The 27593-nt window shown below is 42.0% G+C and overlaps 1 protein-coding gene across 10 annotated transcripts in view; it reads right to left on the reverse strand.

Annotated features, from left to right (window-relative positions):
* PCCB (propionyl-CoA carboxylase subunit beta) overlaps positions 1 to 27593 on the reverse strand; it is a 142329-nt gene that overhangs the window by 75987 nt on the left and 38749 nt on the right. For all 10 annotated transcript variants that reach the window (XM_067033736.1, XM_067033738.1, XM_067033735.1 and 7 more), the window contains exons 8-9: positions 27193 to 27313; positions 25510 to 25591 (exon numbers count right to left, since the gene is read on the reverse strand). In XM_067033736.1, coding sequence (XP_066889837.1) covers positions 25510 to 25591; positions 27193 to 27313 — 203 coding nt within the window. The remainder of the gene's footprint in view (positions 1 to 25509; positions 25592 to 27192; positions 27314 to 27593) is intronic.

A 27593-nucleotide genomic window follows, 5' to 3' on the forward strand; every position in this document is an offset into this window, starting at 1 on the left:
GTGTGTGTGTGTGTGTGTGTGTGTGTGTGTGTTTACTGTCTATGATCTGAAATAATTTATGTAGCACTGTGATTCTTCGGTCTTTGAAGGTTTCATAGAATTCCCACATGAAACTATCTGGGCCTAGTGCTATTTTTGTGAAATAACTACTATGTAATTTGGCCCACTTAGGCTTTCTACCTCTAATGGGGTCAATTTCGGGTAAAACATTATTTTCCAAATAAAATGTCCAGTTCATCTAACCTCTTATGATTTTTATATTTCTTCTACCTCTATCATTTCTCCTTTCCACTTTTTACTTGTGCCTTTTTTTAAGTTAGCTAGTAGTTACTCTATTCCATTAGTTACAGCTCTTTTTCTATTTCCCAAGTCATAAAATTTCTGCTTTTATCCTTATTAAATCCTGTCTTGTTATTCTTTAGAATATTTTTCCCCAGATTTTTGAGTGGAGAATTTAGTTTCTTTTCCTTCTTTCATTTTTTTACTAAGCAATTAAGGCTATAAATTTTCCTCCTCTCATAGATAGTATTCCATAGATTTTGATATGTAGTGCTTTCATTATCTTTATTCTCTTAGAATTCTGTCATTTGGCTTATATTTTCTCCTTTTATTCAAGAATTAACAGAAGATTTATTGTTAAACGAGACAGTGCTTTTATTGTTGTAGCTATAAATTTCTAGTCTTAATCATTGTTTTTTTGTAATATTTTTGCTTTATGGACTGCTAGGATGCTTTCTTTCTGACCAAATATGTGATCAACTTTTGTGAATGTTCCATGTGCACTTGAGAATAAGATTCATTGCCTATTACCAGCCTGTAAAGTCTGAAATAGATCTTTAATATCTATCTGTGATGTTACTGAGATCTTCTATATCTTACTTATTTTTGTCCATTTGACCTACTTTGTACTAATTATGGTGCATTTAAATCTATTATTATTTGTTTCTACCTATGTCTCCTTGGACATCCTATAGTTTCTCCTTTTTAAAGATGGTAGTTGTATCATTTAGGGCATAGATCTTTTACATCATCACTGTGAATTATGGCTTTTAGCATTTGAAAATGTCTTTCCTTGTCACAGTAAATACTTGAATTTCACATCACCCAATATTAGGCTCACACACACTGCATTGTTTCTGTTCTCCTGACATACCTATCCCCATCCCTTACGTTTAACTTTTCAGAATCACTTTGTCTCTTGTACACCACATATAGGTGATCTTGCTTTATGAGGGAACTTGAACATCCTTTTCTTTTAATAAATGAGATAAATAAGTTTAATAAGTAAGTTAGGCCATTCATATATATTGGTATTTCAGCGGTTTCCTTTGTAATTATACTTTTTTAATGCCCTTAGTCTGTTTCCTCATTTAATGTCTTATAAACTGGATTGTCTACTATTAATATCTGTTGAGTCACAACAATCAGTATACTTATTCTGTTATACTCTTTCATTCTTCCTTCCCTCCCATCTTTCAGTGGCATTTTTTCTGCAACTGAAACATAGCATTTATACATTGTTCTCTACCCTCATTCCCAACCTTATTTAGTCTTATAATTAAATAAGCACCATCGATCCTTTTCTGAAAATTTGTCCAGTAACCTCTTGGTTGGATGAAACCCATCCTCTAGTAGCTTCCTCAAGAAGAGCCTGGGAACACATAATTCCCTCGGTTTTAGCTGGTTTTCTTTAGTCTTAATACATGAACATCAGCTTGGCCAGATATAAAATCCTTAGTCCTTCCTAGAGTCTCCAAGAAGTGCTTCTCTATTGTTACCTTGCTTTGTTGATACTTTTGAAACGTTTGATGCTACTCTAATTCTCCCATCCTTGTAAGTTATTTGATTTTTCTTGCCTCAAAGTCTTGAGGATTTTTCTTTTCAAAATCTAATAGTGGGAGGGGAGCGAGAAGATGGCGGAAGAGTAAGACGCGGGGATCACCTTCCTCCTCACAGATACATCAGAAATACATCTACACATGGAACTTCTCCTATACAACACCCACCGAACGCTGGCAGAAGACCTCAGACCTCCCCAAATGCAAGAAACTCCCCACGTATCTGGGTAGGGCCAAAGAAAAAAGAATAAACAGAGAAAAAAGAATAGGGACAGGACCTGCACCAGTGGGAGGGAGCCGTGAAGGAGGAAAGGTTCCCACACACGAGGAGCCCCTTCACGGGCAGAGACTGCGGGTGGCGGAGGGGGAAGCTTCGGAGCCGGAGCCGCGGAGGAGAGCGCAGCAACAGGGTGCGGAGGGCAAAGCGGAGAGATTCCGCAGAGGATCCGTGCTGATCAGCACTCACCAGCCCGAGAGGCTTGTCTGCTCACCCACCGCCTGGGGCGGGCAGGGCTGAGAGCTGAGCCTCAGGCTTCAGTTGGATCCCAGGGAAAGGTCTGGAGTTGGCAGAGTGAAAACAGCCTGAGGGCTTAGTGCACCACAGCTGGCCGGGAGGGAGTCCGGTTGAAGACTGGAGCTGCCAAACAGGCAAGAGACCTTTTGTTCCCTATTTGCCTCCTGGTGCCCGAGGAAAGGGGTTTAAGCGTGTCACGTAAAGGAGCTCCAGAAACGGGCGTGGCTACCGAAAGAGACAAGAGACTTTTTCTTGCCTTTTCGCTTCCTGGCGTGCGAGGAGAGGGGATTAAGGGCACCACCTAAAGGAGCTCCAGAAACAGGCGCAAGCCACGGCTGTCGGCACGGACAACAGAGACGGGTGTGGGACGCTAGGGTTGCTACTGCCGCCACCAAGAGGCCTGTGTGCGAGCAGAGGTCACTCTCCACACCGCCCCTCCCGGGAGCCTGTGCAGCCCGCCACTGCCGGGGTCCCAGGATCCAGGGACAGCTTCCCTGGGAAAACGCACAGTGCGCCTCGAGCCGGTGCAGCATCACATCACGCTGGCCTCTGACCTTGCAGGCTCGCCCTGCATCCGAGCCCCTCCCTGCCCCGCCCCCCGCCTGAGTGAGCCAGAGACCACGAATCAGCTGCTCCTTTAACCTTGTCCTGTCTGAACGAAGGGCAGACAACCTCGGACAACCTACGCGCAGAGGCGGGTCCAAGTCCAAAGCTGAACCCCAGGAGCTGTGCGAACAAAGAGAGGGGGAGGTCTCTCGCAGCAACTTCAGAAGCAGCGGGTTAAAGCTCCACAGTCAACCTGAAGTGCCCTGCAGCTGTGGAAAACCTGAATAGACAGCGAAATATCCCAAGTTGAGGAGGTGGACTTTGGGAGCAAGAAATACTATTATTTTCCCCCTTTTTCTTTTTGTGAGTGTGTATGTGTGTGCTGCTGCATGAGATTTTGTCTGTATAGCTTTGTTTTCACCATTTGTCATAGGGTAAGACCGACCCATGGTTTTTTTTGCTTTTTTTTTGCTCTTTTCTTTAATAGAAATTTTTCTTCTTAATAATTTTTTTATTTTAATAACTGTATTTTACCCTACTTTATTTTGTCTTCTCCCCTTTCTTTCTTCCTTTCTTCCCTCCTTTCTTTCCTATTTCCCTCCTTCTTTCCTTCCTCCCTTCCTATCTTTATTCCCTCCTTCCTTCCTCCCTTCCTTTCTTCCTCCCTCCCTACCATTCTTTATTCCCTCCTTCCTTCCTCCCTTCCTTTCTTCCTCCCTCCCTTCCTTTCTTCCACCCTCCCTTCCTTTCTTCCTTCCTTCCCTCCCTTCCTCCTTCCTTCCTTGCCTTTCTATTTTTTTCTCCCTTTTATTTTGAGCCGTGTGGATTAAAGGTTCTTGGCACTCCAGCCAGGTGTCAAGGCTGTGTCTCTGAGGTGGGAGAACCAACCTCAGGACACTGGTCCACAAGAGACCTCTCGGCTCCATGTAACATCAAACGACGAAAATCTCCCAGAGATCTCCATCTCAACACCAAGACCCAGCTTCACTCAAGGACCAGCAACGAACAGTGCTGGACACCCTATACCCAACAAAGAGCAAGACAGGTCCTACAGCCTCATCCATTAGCAGAGAGGCGGCCTAAAATCATAATAAGGCTACCAACATCCCCATACACACCACCAGACGTGGACCTGCCCACCAGAAAGACAAGATCCAGCCTCATCCACCAGAACAGAAGCACTGGTCCCCCCAACCAGGAAACCTGCTCAACCCACTGAACCAACCTCAGCCACTGGGGACAGCCACCAAAAACAGAGAGAACTACGAACCAGCAGCCTGCAAAAAGGAGACCCCAAACACAGTAAGATAAGCAAAATGAGAAGACAGAAAAACACACAGCAGATGAAAGAGCAAGATAAAAACACACCAGACCTAACAAATGAAGAGGTAATAGCCAGTCTACCTGAAAAAGAATTCAGAATAATGATAGTAAAGATGATTCAAAATCTTGGAAATAGAATAGACAAATTGCAAGAAACAGTTAACAAGGACCTAGAAGAAATAAAGAGGAAGCAAGTAATGATGAGCAACACAATAAATGAAATGAAAATACTCTAGATGGGATCAATAACAGAGTAACTGAGGCAGAAGGACGGATAAGTGACCTGGAAGATAAAATAGTGGAAATAACTACTGCAGAGCAGAAGAAAGAAAAAAGAATGAAAAGAACTGAGGACAGTCTCAGAGACCTCTGGGACAACATTAAACGCACCAACATTCGAATCATAGGGGTCCCAGAAGAAGAAGAGAAAAAGAAAGGGACTGAGAAAATATTTGAAGAGATTATAGTTGAAAACTTCCCTAATATAGGAAAGGAAATAGTCAATCAAGCCCAGGAAGCACAGAGAGTCCCATACAGGATAAACCCAAGGATAAACAAGCCAAGACACATAATAATCAAACTGTCAAAAATTAAATACAAAGAAAACATATTAAAAGCAGCAAAGGAAAAACAACAAATAACACACAAGAGAATCCCCATAAGTTTAACATCTGATGTTTCAGCAGAAACTCTACCAGCCAGAAGGGAGTGGCAGGACATATTTAAAGTGATGAAGGAAAAAAACTTACAACCAAGATTACTCTACCCAGCAAGGATCTCATTCAGATTTGATGGAGAAATTAAAACCTTTACAGACAAGCAAAAGCTGAGAGAGTTCAGCACCACCAAATCAGCTTTATAGCAAATGCTAAAGGAACTTCTCTAAGCAAGAAACACAAGAGAAGGAAAAGACCTACAAGAACAACCCGAAACAAGTAAGTAAATAGTAATAGGAACACACATATCAATAATTACCTTAAATGTAAATGGATTAAATGCTCCCACCAAAAGACACAGACTGGCTGAATGGATACAAAAACAGGACCCATATATATGCTGTCTACAAGAGACCCACTTCAGGGGAGCGAGAAGATGGCGGAAGAGTAAGGCGCGGGGATCACCTTCCTCCTCACAGATACATCAGAAATACATCTACACGTGGAACTTCTCCTATAGAACACCCACCGAATGATGGCAGAAGACCTCAGACCTCCCCAAAGGCAAGAAACTCCCCACGTACCTGGGTAGGGCAAAAGAAAAAAGAATAAACAGAGACAAAAGAATAGGGACGGGACCCGCACCAGTGGTAGGGAGCTGTGAAGGAGGAAAGGTTCCCACACACTAGAAGTCCCTTCGCGGGAGGAGACTGCAGGTGGCAGAGGGGGAAGCTTCAGAGCCACGGAGGAGAGCGCAGCAACAGGGTGCGGAGGGCAAAGCAGAGAGATTCCCAAAGAGGATCCGTGCTGAGCAGCACTCACCAGCCCGAGAGGCTTGTCTGCTCACCTGCAGGGGTGGGCGGGGCTGGGAACTGAGCCTCGGGCAGATCCCAGGGAAAGGTCTGGAGTTGGCAGAGTGAAAACAGCCTGAAGGGGTTAGTGCACCGCGGCTGGCCGGGAGGGAGTTCGGGAGAAGTCTGGAGCTGCCGAAGAGGCAAGAGACCTTTTCTTCCCTCTTTACCTCCTGCTGCGCGAGGAGAGGGGTTTAAGCGCGCCGCTTGGAGGAGCTCCAGGGACGGGCAGGCGCAGAGCTGCCGAAGAGACAAGAGACTTTTTCTTGCCTCTTCGCTTCCTGGGGCGCGAGGAAAGGGAATTAAGGGCACCACATAAAGGAGCTCCAGAAACGGACGCGAGCTGCGGCTGTCGGCACGGACCACAGAGATGGGTGGGGGACGCTAGGGTTGCTACTGCTGCCACCAAGAGGCCTGTGTGCAAGCACAGGTCACTCTCCACACCGGCCCTCACGGGAGCCCGTCCAGCCCGCCACCGCCAGGGTCCCGGGATCCAGGGACAGCTTCCCCGGGAAAACGCGCGGTGCGCCTCAGGCTGGTACAGCGTCACGCGGGCCTCTGCCGCCACGGACTCGCCCCACATCCGTGCCCCCCACCTCCACCTGAGTGAGCCAGAGACCACGAATCAGCTGCTCCGTTCACGCTGCTCCTTTGACCCTGCCCTCTCTGAGCGAAGGGCAGACACCCTCGGACAACCTGCGCACAGAGGCGGGGCCAGGTCCAGGGCTGAGCCCCAGGAGCTGTGCGAACAAAGAGAGGGGGAGGTCCCTCCCAGCAGCCTCAGAAACAGCGGGTTAAAGCTCCACAGTCAGCTTGAAGTGCCCTGCATCTGTGGAAAACCTGAATAGACAGCGAAATATCCCAGGTTGAGGAGCTGGAATTTGGGAGCAAGATATACTATTATTATCCACTTTTTTCTTTTTGTGAGTGTGTATGTGGGTGCTGCTATGTGAGATTTTGTCAGTGTAGCTTTGTTTTCACCATTTGTCCTGGGGTTAGACCGACCCCCTTTTTTTTTTCTTTAATAGAAATTTTTCTTCTTAATAGTTATTTTTTTATTTTAATAACTGTATTTTACCCTACTTTATTTTGTCTTCTCCCCTTTCTTTCTTCCTTTCTTCCCTCCTTTCTTTCCTATTTCCCTCCTTCTTTCCTTCCTCCCTTCCTTCCTTTATTCCCTCCTTCTTTCCTCCCTTCCTTTCTTCCGCCCTCCCTTCCTTTCTTCCTTCCTTCCCTCCCTTCCTCCTTCCTTCCTTGCCTTTCTATTTTTTTATCCCTTTTGTTTTGAGCCGTGTGGATTAAAGGCTCTTGGCACTCCAGCCAGGTGTCAAGGCTGTGTCTCTGAGGTGGGAGAACCAACCTCAGGACACTGGTCCACAAGAGACCTCTCGGCTCCACGTAATATCAAACGGCGAAAACCTCCCAGAGATCTCCATCTCAACACCAAGACCCAGCTTCACTCAAGGACCAGCAACGAACACTGCTGGACACACTATACCAAACAAAGAGTGAGACAGGTCTACAGCCCCATCCATTAGCAGAGAGGCTGCCTAGAATCATAGTAAGGCTACCATCATCCCCATACACACCACCAGATGTGGACCTGCCCACCAGAAAGACAAGATCCAGCCTCATCCACCAGAAGAGAAGCACTGGTCCCCCCAACCAGGAAACCTGCTCAACCCACTGAACCAACCTCAGCCACTGGGGACAGCCACCAAAAATAGATAAAACTACGAACTGCAGCCTGCAAAAGGGAGACCCCAAACACAGTAAGATAAGCAAAATGAGAAGACAGAAAAACACACAGCAGATGAAGGAACAAGATAAAAACACACCAGACCTAACAAATGAAGAGGTAATAGCCAGTTTACCTGAAAGAGAATTCAGAATAATGATGGTGAAGATGATTCAAAATCTTAGAAATAGAATAGACAAATTGCAAGAAACAGTTAACAAGGACCTAAAAGAAATAAAGAGGAAGCAAGTAACAATGAGCAACACAATAAATGAAATGAAAAATACTCTAGACGGGATCAGTAGCAGAATAACTGAGGCAGAAGGACGGATAAGTGACCTGGAAGATAAAATAGTGGAAATAACTACTGCAGAGCAGAAGAAAGAAAAAAGAATGAAAAGAACTGAGGACAGTCTCAGAGACCTCTGGGACAACATCAAACGCACCAACATTCGAATCATAGGGGTCCCAGAAGAAGAAGAGAAAAAGAAAGGGACTGAGAAAATATTTGAAGAGATTATAGTTGAAAACTTCCCTAATATAGGAAAGGAAATAGTCAATCAAGCCCAGGAAGCACAGAGAGTCCCATACAGGATAAACCCAAAGAGAAACACGCCAAGACACATAATAATCAAACTGTCAAAAATTAAATACAAAGAAAACATATTAAAAGCAGCAAGGGAAAAACAACAAATAACACACAAGGGAATCCCCATAAGGCTAACATCTGATCTTTCAGCAGAAACTCTACAAGCCAGAAGGGAGTGGCAGGACATATTTAAAGTGATGAAGGAAAAAAACCTACAACCAAGATTACTCTACCCAGCAAGGATCTCATTCAGATTTGATGGAGAAATTAAAACCTTTACAGACAAGCAAAAGCTGAGAGAGTTCAGCACCACCAAACCAGCTCTACAACAAATACTAAAGGAACTTCTCTAGGCAAGAAACATAAGAGAAGGAAAAGACCTACAAGAACAACCCGAAACAAGTAAGTAAATGGTAATAGGAACGCACATATCAATAATTACCTTAAATGTAAATGGATTAAATGCTCCCACCAAAAGACACAGACTGGCTGAATGGATACAAAAACAGGACCCATATATATGCTGTCTACAAGAGACCCACTTCAGACCTAGGGACACTTACAGACTGAAAGTGAGGGGATGGAAAAAGATATTCCATGCAAATCGAAATCAGAAGAAAGCTGGAGTAGCAATTCTCATATCAGACAAAATAGACTTTAAAATAAAAACTATTACAAGAGACAAAGAAGGACACTACATAATGATCAAGGGATCGATCCATGAAGAAGATATAACAATTGTAAATATTTATGCACCCAACATAGGAGCACCTCAATACATAAGGCAAATACTAACAGCCATAAAAGGGGAAATCGACAGTAACACAATCATAGTAAGGGACTTTAACACCCCAGTGTCACCAATGGACAGATCATCCAAAATGAAAATAAATAAGGAAACACAAGCTTTAAATGATACATTATACAAGATGGATTTACTTGATATTTATAGGACATTCCATCCAAAAACAACAGAATACACATTTTTCTCAAGTGCCCATGGAACATTCTCCAGGATTGATCATATCTTGGGTCACAAATCTAGCCTTGGCAAATTTAAGAAAATTGAAATCGTATCAAGTATCTTTTCTGACCACAACGCTATGAGACTAGATATCAATTACAGGAAAGGATCTGTAAAAAATACATACACATGGAGGCTAAACAATACACTACTTAATAACGAAGTGATCACTGAAGAAATCAAAGAGGAAATCAAAAAGTACTTAGAAACAAATGACAATGGAGACACGACGACCCAAAACCTATGGGATACAGCAAAAGCAGTTCGAAGAGGGAAGTTTATAGCAATACAATCATACCTTAAGAAACAGGAAGCATCTCGAATAAACAACCTAACTTTGCACCTAAAGCAATTAGAGAAGGAAGAACAAAAAAAACACAAATTTAGCAGAAGGAAAGAAATCATAAAGATCAGATCAGAAATAAATGAAAAAGAAATGAAGGAAACAATAGCAAAGATCAATAAAAGTAAAAGCGGGTTCTTTGAGAAGATAAATAAAATTGATAAACCATTAGCCAGACTCATCAAGAAAAAAAGGGAGAAGACTCAAATCAATAGAATTAGAAATGAAAAAGGAGATGTAACAACTGACACTGCAGAAATACAAAAGATTATTAGAGATTACTACAAGCAACTCTATGCCAATAAAATGGACAACCTGGAAGAAATGGACAAATTCTTAGAAATGCACACCCTGCCAAGACAGAACCAGGAAGAAATAGAAAATATGAACAGACCAATCACAAGCACTGAAATTGAAACTGTGATTAAAAATCTTCCAACAAACAAAAGCCCAGGACCAGATGGCTTCACACAGGCGAATTCTATCAAACATTTAGAGAAGAGCTAACACCTATCCTTCTCAAACTCTTCCAAAAGATAGCAGAGGGAGGAACACTCCCAAACTCATTCTATGAGGCCACCATCACCCTGATACCAAAACCAGACAAAGATGTCACAAAGAAAGAAAACTATAGGCCAATATCACTGATGAACATAGATGCAAAAATCCTCAACAAAATACTAGCAAACAGAATCCAACAGCACATTAAAAGGATCATACACCATGATCAAGTGGGGTTTATTCCAGGAATGCAAGGATTCTTCAATATATGCAAATCAATCAACGTGATACACCATATCAACAAACTGAAGGAGAAAAACCATAGGATCATCTCAATAGATGCAGAGAAAGCTTTTGACAAAATTCAACACCCATTTATGATAAAAACCCTGCAGAAAGTAGGCATAGAGGGAACTTTCCTCAACATAATAAAGGCCATATATGACAAACCTACAGCCAGCATTGTTCTCAATGGTGAAAAACTGAAACCATTTCCACTAAGATCAGGAACAAGGCAAGGTTGCCCACTCTCACCACTCTTATTCAACATAGTTTTGGAAGTTCTAGCCACAGCAATCAGAGAATAAAAAGAAATAAAAGGAATCCAAATAGGAAAAGAAGAAGTAAAGCTGTCACTGTTTGCAGATGACATGATACTATACATAGAGAATACTAAGGATGCTACCAGAAAACTACTAGAACTAATCAATGAATTTGGTAAAGTAGCAGGATACAAAATTAATGCACTGAAATCTCTGGCATTCTTATACACTAATGATGAAAAATCTGAGAATGAAATTAAGAAAACACTCCCATTTACCATTGCAACAAAAAGAATAAAATATCTAGGAATAAACCTACCTAAGGAGACAAAAGACTTGTATGCAGAAAACTATAAGACACTGACGAAAGAAATTAAAGATGATACAAATAGGTGGACAAATATACCATGTTCTTGGATTGGAAGAATCAACATTGTGAAAATAACTCTACTACCCAAAGCAATCCACAGATTCAATGCAATCCCTATCAAATTACCACTGGCATTTTTTACAGAACTAGAACAAAGAATTTCACAATTTGTATGGAAACACAAAAGACCCCGAATAGCCAAAGCAATATTGAGAACGAAAAATGGAGCTGGAGGAATCAGGCTCCCTGACTTCAGACTCTACTACAAGGCCACAGTAATCAAGACAGTATGGTACTGGCACAAAAACAGAAATATAGATCAATGGAACAGGATAGAAAGCCCAGAGATAAACCCACATGTGGTCACCTTATCTTTGATAAAGGAGGGAAGGATATACAGTGGAGAAAAGACAGCCTCTTCAATAAGTGGTGCTGGGAAAACTGGACAGCTACCTGTAAAAGTATGAAATTAGAACACTCCTTAACACCATTCACAAAAATAAACTCAAAACGGGTTAGAAACCTACATGTAAGGCCAGACACTATCAAACTCTTAGAGGAAAACATAGGCAGAACACTCTATGACATAAATCACAGCAAGATCCTTTTTGACCCATCTCCTAGAGAAATGGAAATAAAAACAAAAATAAACAAATGGGATCTAATGAAACTTAAAAGCTTTTGCACAGCAAAGGATACCATAAACAAGACCAAAAGACAACCCTCAGAATGGGAGAAAATATTTGCAAATGAAGCAACTGACAAAGGATTAATATCTAAAATTTATAAGCAACTCAGGCAGCTCAATAACAAAAAAACAAACAACCCAATCCAAAAATGGGCAGAAGAACTAAATAGACATTTCTCCAAAGAAGATATACAGATTGCCAACAAACACATGAAAGAATGCTCAACATCATTAATCATTAGAGAAATGCAAATCAAAACTACAATGAGATATCACCTCATACCGGTCAGATTGGCCATCATCAAAAACTCTAGAAACAATAAATGCTGGAGAAGGTGTGGAGAAAAGGGAACCCTCTTGCACTGCCGGTGGGAATGTAAATTGATACAGCCACTATGGAGAACAGTATGGAGGTTCCTTAAAAAACTACAAATAGAACTACCATATGACCCTGCAATCCCACTACTAGGCATATGCCCTGAGAAAACCATAATTCAAAAAGATTCATGTACCAAAATGTTTATTGCAGCTCTATTTACGATAGCCAGGACATGGAAGCAACCTAAGTGTCCATCAACAGATGAATGGATAAAGAAGGTGTGGCACATATATACAATGGAATATTACTCAGCCATAAAAAGAAATGAAACTGAGTTATTTGTAATGAGGTGGATAGACCTGGAATCTGTCATACAGAGTGAAGTCAGTCAGAAGGAGAAAAACAAATATCGTATACTAACACATATATATGAAATCTAAGATAAAAAATGTCAAGAAGAGATTAGTGGTAGGACGGGAATAAAACACAGACCTACTAGAGCATGGACTTGAGGATATGGGGAGGGGGAAGGGTAAGCTGTGACGACGTGAGAGAGTGGCAGGGACATATACACACTACCAAATGTAAATTAGATAGCTAGTGGGAAGCTGCAGCATAGCACAGGGAGTTCACCTCTGTGCTTTGTGACCACCTAGAGGGGTGGGATAGGGAGTGTGGAAGGGAGGGTGACGCAAGAGGGGAGAGATATGGGAACATATGTATATGTATAACTGATTCACTTTGTTGTAAAGGAGAAACTAACACACTATTGTAAAACAGTTATACTCAAATAAAGATGTTAAAAAAAAAAAAAATCTAATAGTGGGACTTCCCTGGTGGTCCAGTGGGTACGACTCCCCGCTCCCAATGCAGGGGGCCTGGGTTCAATCCCTGGTCGGAGAACAAGATCCCGCATGCATGCTGCAACTAACAGTCCACATGCCACAACTAAGAAGTCTGCATGCCGCGACTAAAGGTCTCACATGCCACAACAAAGATCCCACATGCCACAACAAAGATCCCACATGCCACAATGAAAACCCGGTGCAGCCAAAAAAAAAAAAAAAACTAATAGTTATAAGTGGATATTTACTCGCGTTTGATCATTCTTGGTTAATTTTCCCATACACTCAGTGAGCTCTTTCATTATGTAGCTCTGGGTCTTTTTCTGTGATGTCTTCTTAGATTACAGTTTTAACCATTACTTCTCTTCCTGTTTGTCCTTCATCAGACACTCCAGTTATATGTATGTTCAGTCTTCTTTGTCTATCTTCCATTTTAGTCACTTTTTTCTGATTTTTTTACACTTTTCTTTATGCTTTTGGTTGTTTTCCCACTTTTCTTCAACATTCCTTATTAAATGTCATTCAAATACACTCTCCCTAGAGCACTTTAAAATTCTGTCTCCATTTCTCATATATGATTTTGTCCCCTCCCATTTTAATTCAGTCACCTCTAACTTTACTTCTTCCTATTTTATGTCCATTCTGTCATTAGTTTCTTTTTTTTTTTTAAAGCAACCCTAGGGGTTGAGCTATTATGGATTGATTGATTGATTGCTTGGTTGTGTTGGGTCTTCCGTTGCTGCGTGTGGGCTTTCTCTAGTTGCAGCGAGCGGTGGCTACTCTTCATTGCGGTGCGAGGGCTTCTCATTGCGGTGGCTTCTCTTGTTGCGGAAAACAGGCTCTAGGCATGCAGGCTTCAGTAGTTGTGGCACATGGGCTTCAGTAGTTATGGCTCACGGGCTCAAGAGCACAGGCTCAGTAGTTGTGGCACACGGGCTTAGTTGCTCCACGGCATGTGGGATCTTCCTGGACCAGGGTTCGAACCCATGTCCCCTGCATGGGCAGGCAGATTCTTAACCACTGCACCACCAGGGAAGCCCTGTAATTAGTTTCTGAATTTGATTTTCATAACTCAGGTGATGAGTTGAGGCTACTGAACTCAACTGCAGTGTGATCATCTGCTGAATGACTAACTTTTACAATGAAGGGAGTCTTGTCAAGTGAAGTTTTTTGTTCTCATTTTTGGTTTTCTTATCTTAGTAGCTCTGTATAGATAAACTACTTGTATCTGCATTTTGTGGACAGGGTTGACAGTTTGGGATGGTGAACAAGATTCCCAGTTCAAGAGCGCCCTCTTCTGTCAGTATAACGAATTGCCACTTAGTTAATGGGTGTCTTGATATTAGAGAGGATGGTAGGGAAAGGGGTAGTATGACCTTAATTTTTTTTTTACTCTTGCAGACACATAAATTTACCTCTTTCTTCATTTTTCCTTCACTTCACAATTTCGAAAGGTGCCTCTCTCTTCCTTTTTAATCTTATCTTCCCTACAAGGAATGCCCTTCCATGCTTTCTTGATTCTTGTGCATGTTTAAGTCCCTCCCCTTAAGTCACTCTTCTGACCTAACAGAACTCTTTCCCAGTATTTTCACTCTTATAGTGAAAAGAGTGAACTTTCTCTCCCTGAGTGATTTCTTCTAAATTCCTTTCTCTTTCTTCTGAGCAGTGTCTCAACACTTCTTCCAGCTCTCCACAGAGACTCGTTGCCAAAATTCAAGAAACAGTCCTACTAGAAAGTGGTGTTCAGGGACTTCTAGGGTGGTCCAGTGGTTAAGACTCTGAGCTTCCAATGCATGGGGCCTGAGTTCGATCCCTGGTCAGGAAACTAGATCCCCCATGCATGCGACAACTAAGAAGTCTGCATGCTGCAACTAAGAGTTCACATGCCGCGACTAAAGATCCCGCGTGCCACAACTAAGACTCAGCACAGCCAAAAATAACAATTTTTTTAAAGTGGTATTTATTGTTCTACTTATTGTTATACGAAGTTTGTAGTTTCCTATCTTACAATTATGATAAAGGAATGGAAATGGTAGTTTTATTTTTTCTTCTTATTGGCCTACATACAGTTTTTCAAGTATGTGTAGAGTTTCAGATTCAGGAGACTTTGACTACCCAGAAATACCACCTTCCCCCTCTTTTTTTTTTTTTAAAACAATTTTAAGAATTCATGCTCACTGACAAAATTCCATTACTGAGTTCTGATCCAACAGATATAGTCACAAAAACATACTAATACACACAGATGTTTACTGCAGCACTGCTATAACAAAAACTGTAAAAGATCTAAACGTCCATCAGTACGGTAATGTTTAAATAACGTTCCATCCATACAGTGGAGTACTATACAGTCATTATAATGAATAAGGTAGACCTGTATGCCATAATAGGGAAAGAAAGTGAAAAAAGAGTAAGGTGTGAAAGTGTCTATAATATAATCTTTTTTCAGTTAAAAGTAAATATATTGATATATATTTGACATATAAATTTTTTTCTGGAAAGATACACAAGAAACTTAATAGTGCTTAACTCTGGGAAAGACAGATAAAAAGGAAAAAGAAAATATTTGCATTTCATTTTACATGTTTCTATACTTAAGTTTTTTTGTTTGTACATACTATTTGTTTCTATTTAAAAAGGATTTAGAGAGTGTAGCAGAGACTCCTAAGTATCCACCAACAATCCAGCTTCTGTTTCTACCACTGTAAAGAAACGATGGGCAAATGGCTATCATATTTCCTAACCTCCCCTACAGTTAGATGTGGCTATTTGACTATGTTTTCTACAGTGGACTTAAATACAGTATTAAAAATGAAACAATATATTTATTACACTTCTAGCTCAAAAGTTCGAGAAGGAAAAAAGATGATTAACTGAAAGAAAGCACAAAAGGAATTAATCAATAAAAATGCAGAAAAGACATAGCTTTAAAAAGAAACAAAAATTAAACAAAAAGTTGATTCTCTGAAACACATCAATAAAATATTTCAACTACTAGGTAACTATCAAGAAAATATAAAACAAGAAATGTCAGAGAAAACCACTGAAACAGATTTTGCTAATCTTCTAAGACTATATAACCCTGCATAATCCTATGCAGGTAAAATTTAAAATCTGGAATAGGTAATTCATAGAAAAAATACATATAGTTTACCAAAACTGGCTCAGTAGTTGTGGCACACGGGCTTAGCTGCTCCACGGCATGTGGGATCTTCCTGGACCAGGGTTCGAACACATGTCGCCTGCATTGGCAGGTGGACTCTTAACCACTGTGCCACCAGGAAAATCCCAACAGATCTTTAAAGAGCAGATAATCCCAATACTATTTCAATTGTTCCAAAGCATAGAAAACTTGCAAATTCTCATTATGGCACTTTATGAACTGAACTATGTACCCCCACCCCCAAAATTCATACATTGAAGCCTAACCCCCAATGTGATTATGTTTGGAGACAGAGCCTTTAAGGAGATAAAGTAAACGAGGTCATAAAGGTTGGGGTCCTAATTTGAAAGGACTGGTGTCCTTTTAAGAGGAAAAGACACCAGAGATCTCTCTTTCTTGTGCACAGAGAAGAAAGGCCACATTGGGACAGTGAGAAGGCAGCTATCTGCAAACCAGAAGAGAGGGCTCACCAGAAACCAACTCTGCTGGCACCTCAATCCTGGACTTCTAGCCTTCAGAACCGTGAGAAAATTAATTTTTGTTTAAGCAATTCAGTCTGCGGTATTTTGTTATGGCAGCCCTAGCAAACTAATAAATGATGCAAGAGCACTGACACCAAAACCTGATTTTAAAATACACCACCTCCCCATAGAAGAGATAGTCAGGGAGTTTAGGATTGACATGTAAATACTGCTATACTTAAAATGGATAACCAACAAGGCCCTACTGTATAGCACAGGGAACTCTGCTCAATGTTATGTGGCAGCCTGGATGGGAGGGGAGTTTGGGGGAGAATGAATACATGCATATGTATGGCTGAGTCATATGTATACACATACGTATGCTGAGTCACAGCATATGTATTGCTGTGCACCTGAAACTATCAAAACATTGTTAATCGGCTGTACTCCAATATAAAATTAAAAGTTTAAAATAAATAAAATACCCCCATAATCAGCTAACATTCCATGATATTGATGTAAACATTCAAAATAAAACATTTATAAAATATAACAAGTATTAAGATATATTTACAAATAGAACTAAGAAAAATCATGTGATTATCTCTATAAATGCTGAAAGGGCACTTAACAATATTCAATACCCACCCATGATTTAAAAATAAAACAAGTAGGCAACAACAAAAATTAAAATAGGAACCAGTGTGGGATAGGGAGGGTGGGAGGGAGACGCAAGAGGGAGGGGATATATGTAGACATATAGCTGATTCACTTTGTTATACAGCAGACACCAACACAACACTGTAAAGCAATTATACTCCAGTAAAGATGTTAAAAAAAATAGGAAGAAGTGGTAGCTTTCTTAACATGAGAAAAATATATAAAATTAGGAAACACTAGTGACAGTCTCTCTAAAGTTAGGAACAAAACAAAGATGCCCACTATGACAACCACTGCTTATCACTGCATTTGATAAAATATGGAGATACATCAATGCAACTGAACAAGAGAAAGAAATGATATAACATAACTGGGAAAGAAAAAACTATTTGTATTAGGCAATATACTAATATACTTGAAAAAGTCAAAAGAATTAACAATGAAAACCTATAACAAATAATAAGAGAACTTAATAGGTAATTGGATATAAAATTGATAAACAGAATCAAAAGCTTTCATATATACCTAAAAAACAACAGAAGATAGAAAAGACCCCATCTACAATAAAAAGATACTTAGGAATAAACAAGGAAATCTTTAAAACAGTCAAGGAGAACAAAGTACACTTTAACAAATAAAAATGCAAACTGTGTTTTTAGATTGTTTCAGATTCATAAGGATGTCAATTTTCCCTAGTTAGTGCATAAATTTAATGGGATCCCAAAAAAAACAACAAAAGGATGCCCTACTTCCACCCCCGGCTTTCACTCTAAAACAAGACGAACTGATTTCTAAATTTCATATGGAAAAAGAAACAAGACTAGGCAAGAAAACTCCAAGAAAAGAATAATCAAGAGGAGCTATCTCTACCAGATGTGAATGCATACTATCAACTGAATAATTAAGGCAGTATGGTATTGTTCAAGAGTTGGTGATAAGGTTAAGGCACCAGAACTCTCAAATGCTGCTGGTGGGAGTGAAAACTGACACAGCCTTTGAAGAACGCTTGGTCAGGGTCCACTAAGGCTCTATGTATGCCTGGCTATGAGGCGGTACTTCCACTCCTCACTACAGATTCAACAGAAACGTGGAAGTTTGTTTATTTGTTTATTTACCAAAATCACATAACAGAATGATTATATCAGAACTATCTGTAATAATCCCAAACTAGAAATTACCCAAATGCCCACCAACAGTAGATAAACTGTGGTCTGTTCATACAAAAGACTAAGGAGAGCAGAGGGCAGACAGCAGAAGCAAGAAGAACTACAATCCTGCAGCCTGCGGAATAAGAACCACATTCACAGAAAGACACACAAGATTAAAAGGCAGAGGGCTATGTACCAGATGAAGGAACAAGATAAAACCCCAGAAACACAATAAATGAAGTGGAGATAGGCAACCTTCCAGAAAAAGAATTCAGAATGATGATAGTGAAGATGATCCAGGACCTTGGAAACAGAACGGAGGCAAAGATCGAGAAGATGCAAGAAATGTTTAACAAAGACCTAGATGAATTAAAGAACAAACAAACAGAGGTGAACAACACAATAACTGAAATGAAAAATACACTAGAAGGAATCAATACAAGAATAACTAAGGAAGAAGAACAGATAAGACACCTGGAAGACAGAATTGGTGGAATTCACTGCCATGGAAGAAAATAAAGAAAAAAGAATGAAAATATATGAAGACAGGGCTTCCCTGGTGGTGCAGTGGTTGAGAATCTGCCTGCTAATGCAGGGGACATGGGTTCCATCCCTGGTCTGGGAAGATCCCACCTGCCATGGAGCAACTAGGCCCGTGAGCCACAACTACTGAGCCTGCACGTCGGAGCCTGTGCTCCACAACAAGAGAGGCCGCGATAGTGAGAGGCCCGAGCACCTAGATGAAGAGTGGCCCCCGCTTGCCACAACTAGAGAAAGCCCTCGCACAGAAATGAAGACCCAACACAGCAAAAATTAATTAATTAATTAATTAACTCCTACCCCCAACATCTAAAAAAAAAAGATAGGAAGACAGCCTAAGAGACCCCTGGGACAACAATAAACGCAAAAACATTCGCATTATAGGGGTCCCAGAAGGAGAAGACAAAGAGAAAATACCCAAGAAAATATTTGAAAAGATTAAGTCAAAAACTTCCCTAACATGGGAAAGGAAATAGCCACCCAAGTCCATGAAGCACAGAGAGTCCCAGGCAAGATAAACCCAAGGAGAATCACACCGAAACACATAGTAATCAAAGTGACAAAAATTAAAGACAAAAAAAAATTATTGAAAGCAACAAGGGAAAAACAACAAATAACATACATGGGACTCCCATAATGTTAACAGCTGTTTCTCAGCAGAAACTCTACAAGCCAGAAAGGAGTGGCATGATATATTTAAAGTGATGAAAGGGAAGAACCTACAACCAAGATTACTCTACCCAGCAAGGAACTCATTCAGATTCGACGGAGAAATCAAAAGCTTTACAGACGAGCAAAAGCTAAGAGAATTCAGCACCATCAAACCTGACCTACAACAAATGCTGAAGGAACTTCTATCAGCAGGAAACACAAGAGAAAAAAAAGACCTACAAAAACAAACTCATAGGGCTTCCCTGGTGGCGCAGTGGTTAAGAACCCGCCTGCCACTTCAGGGGACACAGGTTCAAGCCCTGGCCCGGGAAGATCCCACATGCCGTGGAGCAACTAGGCCCATGTGCCACAACTACTGAGTCTGTGCTCTAGAGCCTGCAAGCCACAACTACTGAGCCCATATGCCACAACCACTGAAGCCCGTGCGCCTAGAGCCCGTGCTCCACAACAAGAGAAGCCACGACAATGAGAAGCCCGTGCACCGCAACAAAGAGTAGCGCCCGCTCACAACTAGAGAAAGCCTGCACACAGCAACAAAGACCCAACACAGCCCAAAATAAATAAATAGATAAATTTATTTTAAAAGAAAAAACAAACTCATGACAATTAAGAAAATGGTAATAGGAACATACATATCAATAGTTACCTTAAACGTGAATGGATTAAATACGCCAACCAAAAGACACAGGCTTGCTGAATGGATACAAAAACAAGACCCATAAATATGCTGTCTACAAGAGACCCACTTCAGACCTAGGGACACATACCAACTGAAAGTGAGGGCATGGCAAAAGATATTACATGCAAATGGAAATCAAAAGAAACCTGGAGTAGCAATACTCATATCAGATAAAATAGACTTTAAAATAAAGAATGTTACAAGAGACAAAGAAGGACACTACATAATGATCAAGGGATCAATCCAAGAAGAAGATATAACAATTATAAATATATATGCACCCAACATACGAGCATCTCAATACATAAAGCAACTGCTAACAGCTATAAAAGAGGAAATCGGCAGTAACACAATAATAGTGAAGAACTTTAACACCTCACTTACACCAATGGACAGATCATCCAAACAGAAAATTAGGAAACACAAGCTTTAAATGACACAAAAGACCAGATAGATTTAATTGATATTTATAGGACATTCCAACCAAAAAGAGCAGATTACACTTTCTTCTCAAGTGTACATGGAACATTCTCCAGGATAGATCACACCTTGGGGCACAAATCATGCCTCAGTATATTTAAGGAAATTGAAATCATATCAAGCATCTTTTCTGACCACAATGCTATGAGATTAGAAATCAATTACACAGAAAAAAATGTAAAAAACACAAATACATGAAGGCTAAACAATACGTTACTAAATAACCAAGAGATCACCCATTTATGATAAAAACTCTCCAGAAAGTGGGCAGAGAGGGAACCTACCTCAACATAATAAAGGCCATATACAACACACCCACAGCAAACATCATTTTCAATGGTGAAAAACTGAAAGCATTTCCTCTAAGATAAGGAACAAAACAACGATGTCCACTCTCACCACTACTATTCAACATAGTTTTCGAAGTCCTAGCCACAGCAATCAGAGAAGTAAAAGAAATAAAAGGAATACAAATTGGGAAAGAAGAAGTAAAACTGTCACTGTTTGCAGATGACATGATACTATACATAGAGAATCCTAAAGATGCTACCAGAAAACTACTAGAGCTAATCAATGAATCTGGTAAAGTAGCAGGATACAAAATTAATGCACGAAATCTCTTGCATTCGTATACACTAATGATGAAAAATCTGAAAGAGAAATTAAGGAAACACTCCCATGTACCACTGAAACAAAAAGAATAAAATACCTAGGAATAAACCTACTTAGGGAAACAAAAGACCTGTATGCAGAAAACTATAAGACACTGTTGAAATTAAAGATGATACAAACAGATGGAGAGATATACCATACTCCTGGACTGCAAGAATCAATATTGTGAAAATGACTATACTATCCAAAGCAATCTGCAGATTCAATGCAATCCCTATCAAATTACCAACGGTGGGCTTCCCTGATGGCACAGTGGTTGAGAGTCCACCTGCTGATGCAGGGGACACGGGTTCGTGCCCCGGTCCGGGAAGATCCCACATGCCGTGGAGCAGCTAGGCCTGTGAGCCATGGCCGCTGAGCCTGCGCATCCAGAGCCTGTGCTCCTCAACGGGAGAGGCCACAACAGTGAGAGGCCCGCGTACCGCAAAAAAAAAAAAAAAAAAAAAAAAAAAAAAAAAATTACCAATGGCATTTTTTTCCAGAACTAGAAAAATCTTAAAATCTAGACACAAAACACCCCGAATAGCCAAAGCAGTCTTAAGGGAAAAAACGGAGCTGAAGGACTTCAGACTATACTACAAAGCTACAGTAATCAAGACAGTATGGTACTGGCACAAAAACAGAAATATAGATCAATGGAACAGGACAGAAAGCCCAGAGATAAAACCACATAGCTACGGTCAACTAATCTATGACAAAGGAAGCAAGGATATAAAATGGAGAAAAGACAGTCTCTTCAGTAAGTGGTGCTGGGAAAACTGGACAGCTACATGTAAAAGAATGAAATTAGAACAGTTTCTAACACCATACACAAAAATAAACTCAAAATGGATTAAAGACCTAAATGTAAGGCCAGAAACTATAAAACTCTTAGAGGAAAACATAGGCAGAACACTCTATGACGTAAGTCACAGCATGATCCTTTTTGCCCTACCTCCTAGAGAAATGGAAATAAAAACAAAAATAAACAAATGGGACCTAATGAAACTTAAAAGCTTTTGCACAGCAAAGGAAACCATAAACAAGACAAAAAGACAACCCTCAGAATGAGAGAAAATATTTGCAAATGAATCAACGGACAAAGGATAAATCTCCAAAATATATAAACAGCTCATGCAGGTCAATATTTAAAAAACAAACAACCCAATCAAAAAATGGTCAGAAGACCTAAATAGACATTTCTCCAAAGAAGACATACAGATGGCAAGAAGCACATGAAAAGCTGCTCAATGTCACTAATTATTAGAGAAATGCAAATCAAAACTACAATGAGGTATCACCTCACACCAGTTAGAATGGTCATCATCACAAAATCTACAAACAACAAATGCTGGAGAGGGTGTGGAGAAAAGGGAACCCTCTTGTACTGTTGGTGAGAATGTAAATTGATACAGCCACTATGGAGAACAGTATGGAGATTCCTTAAAAAACTAAAAACAGAATTACCATATGACCCAGCAATCCCACTACTGGGCATATACCCAGAGAAAACCATAATTCGAAAAAACACATGCACCCCAATGTTCACTGCAGCCCTATTTATAATAGCTAGGTCATGGAAGCAACCTAAATGCCCATCGACAGGCAAATGGATAAAGAAGTTGTGGTACATATACACAATGGAATATTACTCAGCCATAAAAAGGAATGAAATTGGGTCATTTGTAGAGACGTGGATGAATGTGGAGACTGTCATAAAGAGTGAAGTAAGTCAGAAAGAGAAAAACAAATATCGTATATTAGCACATATATGTGGAACCTAGAAAAATGGTACAGATGAACCAGTTTGCAGGGTAGAAATAGAGACACAGACGTAGAGAACAAACGTATGGACACCAAGAGGGGGGAAAGTGGTGGTGGGGAGTGTTGCTGGTGGGATGAACTGGGAGATTGGGATTGACATGTATACACCAATATGTATAAAATGGATAACTAATAAGAACCTGCTGTGTAAAAAAATAAAATTCTAAAATTTAAAAAAAAAAGCATCAAAAAAAAAAAAAGCCTAAGGAGAACCACGAGAATAACACACATTGCAACAATATGGAAAAATTTCAGTAGTCTCGTTGAATGAAAGCAGCCAGACAGAAAAGACCACACGCTATATGATTCCATTTATATAGTATACAAAACCAAGAAAAACTAATTTATGCTGTTAAAGGTCAAGATGGTGGTTTCCCTCAGGGGCTTGGTGGGAAAACAGTGCCTGGCAGAGAACATTGGGGAGGCTTGTCTGTTTCTCTATGTGATGCGTTTATTTGATCTATTCTATGTAAATGTTTCTGTTATTTAGGCGGATTTATATTTATTTTAATAATGGTTATCTCTGTTACTATACCTCTTTAATGCCCTTAATTCCCTGGATTTAGCAATTTGGAGAGGTCATTAGGAGAGCTGTCATTCAACAGAGGGAGAAAAGCAGAAGCCAGATTCCAGAGAGGAATAAAGGAAGAAGAGACAAGAGGAGTTTAAGGGAAAAGGTAGAAAAGACTGTGGACATCAGTTAAACAGAGATTCAGGTTAAGAAAGGTTTGGTTTAGCAGACAAGAAGTCCATACATGTTCAAACAGTTACTGCCCAGAGGAAGGACTTAAGAGAGGGAGAAGTTAAACCAGTCAAGAAAGCAAGATGCCAGATAGGAAGCAATGGAGTGAGGAGCCCAGGTGAAGCACCTCATTCTTTGAGCCTGGGGAGACACGGAGAGACGGTGGGGAGGGAGAAACAGGCACCTATGGAGAGAGATGAACCTGATGCTCTCAATTTTCTCCACGAAGAAAATGCTGATGTCATCTGATCAGAGTGGGGACTAGAGAAGTAAGTTAAGGTTTCGATCAGGGAAAGTGAAGAAGATAAAAACAGGAGCTGAGGGGAGGTTCACAGCATATATTCAAGCCAGAGACCAGAGGTGAACTGAGGGCCCAGCTCAGGCTGGAGCAAGGCTCCAGGGCTTTCCTCTAGCAGGCTCAGGCCCCACTGGCAACATGGGTGGGTGGATGAATAAGTGACTCGATGGATGAGTGGATGGATGGATGGATGGATGGACAGATGGATGGATGGATGGATGGATGGATGGATGGACGGATGGACGGATGGGTGTGTGGATGGATGGATGGATGGATGGATGGATGGATGGATGGATGGATGGACGGACGGACGGATGGACGGCTGCAGCCTTGAACCAGGGATGGGACTCCCCAGGGCAAAAGGAGAATTGGAGCAAGGATGACACAGACCCCATTTTGCCTTCTTCACACTACTTTTGGACCTAAAACTACCCATGCCGTGTATGCTTTTGTTCTCTGAATCTCTCACCCAAATGTGAGGTCGCCAAGGCAGGGTTTTTGTCCATCACAGTGTCATACAGCACCAACACTGAGAACAGTGCCTGGCTGTTAACATCTGGCATAATGGCAAAGTCCAAGCTGGGACAGGAAGGCAGAGGCCAGTGGGGGGAGAGGGCTCCAGAGGAATGGGATGATTGAGGGCTGGAGAGTCCAGGAGCAGAGGTGGTGAGAGACGGACAGGACAACTGTGAGGGTGTACAGAGTACTGAAGGCTAAGGCCAGAGAAGGGCATGCTGGTAGAATCGGGCTCAAATGGTGCTCAGTAGGCTAAGAACCCAGCAATGAGGAGGGGCAGAGCCCGGCCACGGCTGCTGACTCACGCTGACTCCCCACAGTACAGGAACGAGGAACAGGGCACTGAGAGAGCCAGGGCCCCGGGAGAGGCTGTGCCCACAGAGCCGTCTGGGTTCAGTTAAGCGAGAAGAGCTAAGAGCACAGTGCACGTAGGAAAGTGTGAGGGAGACAATGGCCATCGACAGATGCCCCCAGTTCACCCCAACACTGTCCTCTTCACTTAATGACCCACGAACCTGCTACAGCAAGAAAAAGGTACAAACGACTCCCGTCCTCCTCCGACCTACACACACACACACCCCTCAACCCTGTCACAGGACACCTTGTGTACTCTCCTTTCTCTAGAGAAAAAAAAAAATGCCCTCTGAACATGAGGCTCCAAACAGAGGTACATGAAGAGTCATCCTACCTCAACTCCAGGCTCTGGAGACACGGCCCTTTCTCTATGGGCCTTAGAGTGCCAGCTCAAGAGCCCTGAGCTCTGCGGACCCAACTGCCACACCCCCAAGCCCATCCAAGCCAGTAGGGCGGCCACAGCCACTAGCTCTTCCCACACTACTCAGTGCCCTTGTTCTGTGCCACCCCGTGCCCTGCCTGTGTTGCCCGGTGGTAAGGGCCTGTGCGCAAAGCACTTCCTCACTGAGCCAAAGCACAATGACATGCATGTGGCTGAGCCAGCGCAGACAAGACAGACAGACGTGGCACTTACAGAGTGTATGATGTCCACCATGTTGTAGGCTTTGGTAGATTCCAAAGGGACAATTGTATCAAGCTCAGGAACCGGACGGTCACTTTGGATAGAAAAAGAAGCAGATATAATCAACATGGAAGAGCCCGTTGCTTTCTGTGGGTGGGGAATGGGAGAGGAAATGGGGGAGACACAGCATGGGGGCTGGACTGATTCTGCCCCTGCTGGGCTTGCAAAGCAGTCCCCAAAGATACATTCCTTTGTTACCACCATACTAAACTGAACCTGAGCTTGTTATTAACCCAGAAGATCTTTCTGTTTTCATTTAGAGGAAAAAAAAAATGAGCTCATTCCCCAGAGTGTGGAGATTTCTTTATTTATCCTCTCTGAACACCTCCTACATTCTAGGTATCGTATGGAGCACCAAAGGACATTGTAGTGAACAAGCCACTGTACCATCAAGCCCAGCTTCCCAGAGAGCTTGGCACCAGCATCTTGGGTACAGCCTCACCCAGTAACAAGGTCCTCCCTTAATTTTCATGTGCTGTTTACACATATGTATACAGCTTCCCTGGGACCGAATAAAGAGGAGGTGTGGCTGGGCCAAAGCAGGCTGTTCAGACATGCCTGGGCCCTCGGACCATAACACCTTCAAATGATGTCCTAAACCTTTCAAGAACCCCAAACAGTACAGCAGCTCAGAAAAGGAGGCTGTGCCCATCGCTTCTGGGCCTTGTGACCACCCTCCCTCTCATGACTACACAGAGTGGGCCACTGACTGTATCCCCTGAGGAGTCAGGCAGAGGCAGGGACATGACTCTTCAGAGCATCCCTGGCCCAGACACGGCCCCATAGGTAGAAGCCCAGGGCAGTGTCTGCAAATGGCTTCTCCCCAAGGGACGGCTTCTTCCCGAGGGACACAATTTCAAGTCCTTCTGCAGAAGTATTGCAGGCCAAGTGAGTGCTTCAAAATCAGAGAGGAAACAAAATGGAGAAGACAGCAGCCAGTGGTCTGGAGTTATAGCTCCCCAGCTGGGCTTCTGGCTTATTCTGTGGTGCTCCCCACATCAGGCAGTGGCCGGAATAGCAAAAAGGAAAAAGGGTCTTCACTAGGTGGGTCAGCAACACACCCTTCCCCAGGAATGCCCCAGCTTCTGGCCACAAGCAGGTGTGCATAAGCACATTTCCTAAAGGGCATGCTGCCTGAATCATTTCACACTGATTTATTTCATGTTAAGACAAAAAAAGAAAACCTCTCTCAGTTCTGGACAAAGACTCAGAAATAATATTTTTTTTTTTTGGCCACTTTTTACTCCCAAGCTACTTGTCAGATATTACAGAGAGGAAAAAACATGAATAAAAATAAAATCTCTTGGGATTTCCCTGGCAGTCCAGTGGTTAAAACTGTCTGAGCTTCCACTGCAGGGGCCACGGATTTGATCCCTGGTGGGGGAACTAAGATCCCGCATGCCACATAGCGTGGCCAGAAATATTTTTTTAAATTTCTTTTTAAATAAGTAAATAAAATCCTTCGTGGCTCCTATACCCAGACATGCCACCACCATGCCTCCACCTGACTCCACTGCACAATCTACTCCAAGCTTCCCACCAGGGCACACCCTGGAGGTCCCACCAGGGCACAGGGGCCAGAGAAGGACAAGCCAACCTGAAAAATGAGAGAAGGAGCTCCGGCCTGCAACTCACCTGGGATCATGGCACTCACGGACGGGGGCCGGGTCCTGATTGCTGAGAGGCAAGTAGTTGAAGAACTCCCGGAGATTACACAAGGCGTCAACGTCGTTTTCAAAAGCTCTGTGGGCCACGCCTGAGAAAACAGGGAGTATATAATGGGCCAGGGTGCCTGTCAGCCTGGAGACGCAGCTCCATGCCCACCTGCGCCCTCTAGGGCGGGTCTGCAGCAGACTGTGCCGACAGCCCTGTCGCCGCCCCCTCCACTGAGGATGGTACCACACCACACACCTTCAGGCTGACCCTCAGTCCATGCAGCCTGTTCCCTCTGCAAGGGTCACTCCTTTCATTATCCAGGTCTTTGACCTAGTGTCGCCTTCTTGCTGAGGCTTTCCCTGCCCCTCTCCAGAGCACAA

Source organism: Kogia breviceps, chromosome 5, assembly GCF_026419965.1.
Source record: "Kogia breviceps isolate mKogBre1 chromosome 5, mKogBre1 haplotype 1, whole genome shotgun sequence".
Lineage (NCBI taxonomy): Eukaryota > Metazoa > Chordata > Mammalia > Artiodactyla > Physeteridae > Kogia > Kogia breviceps.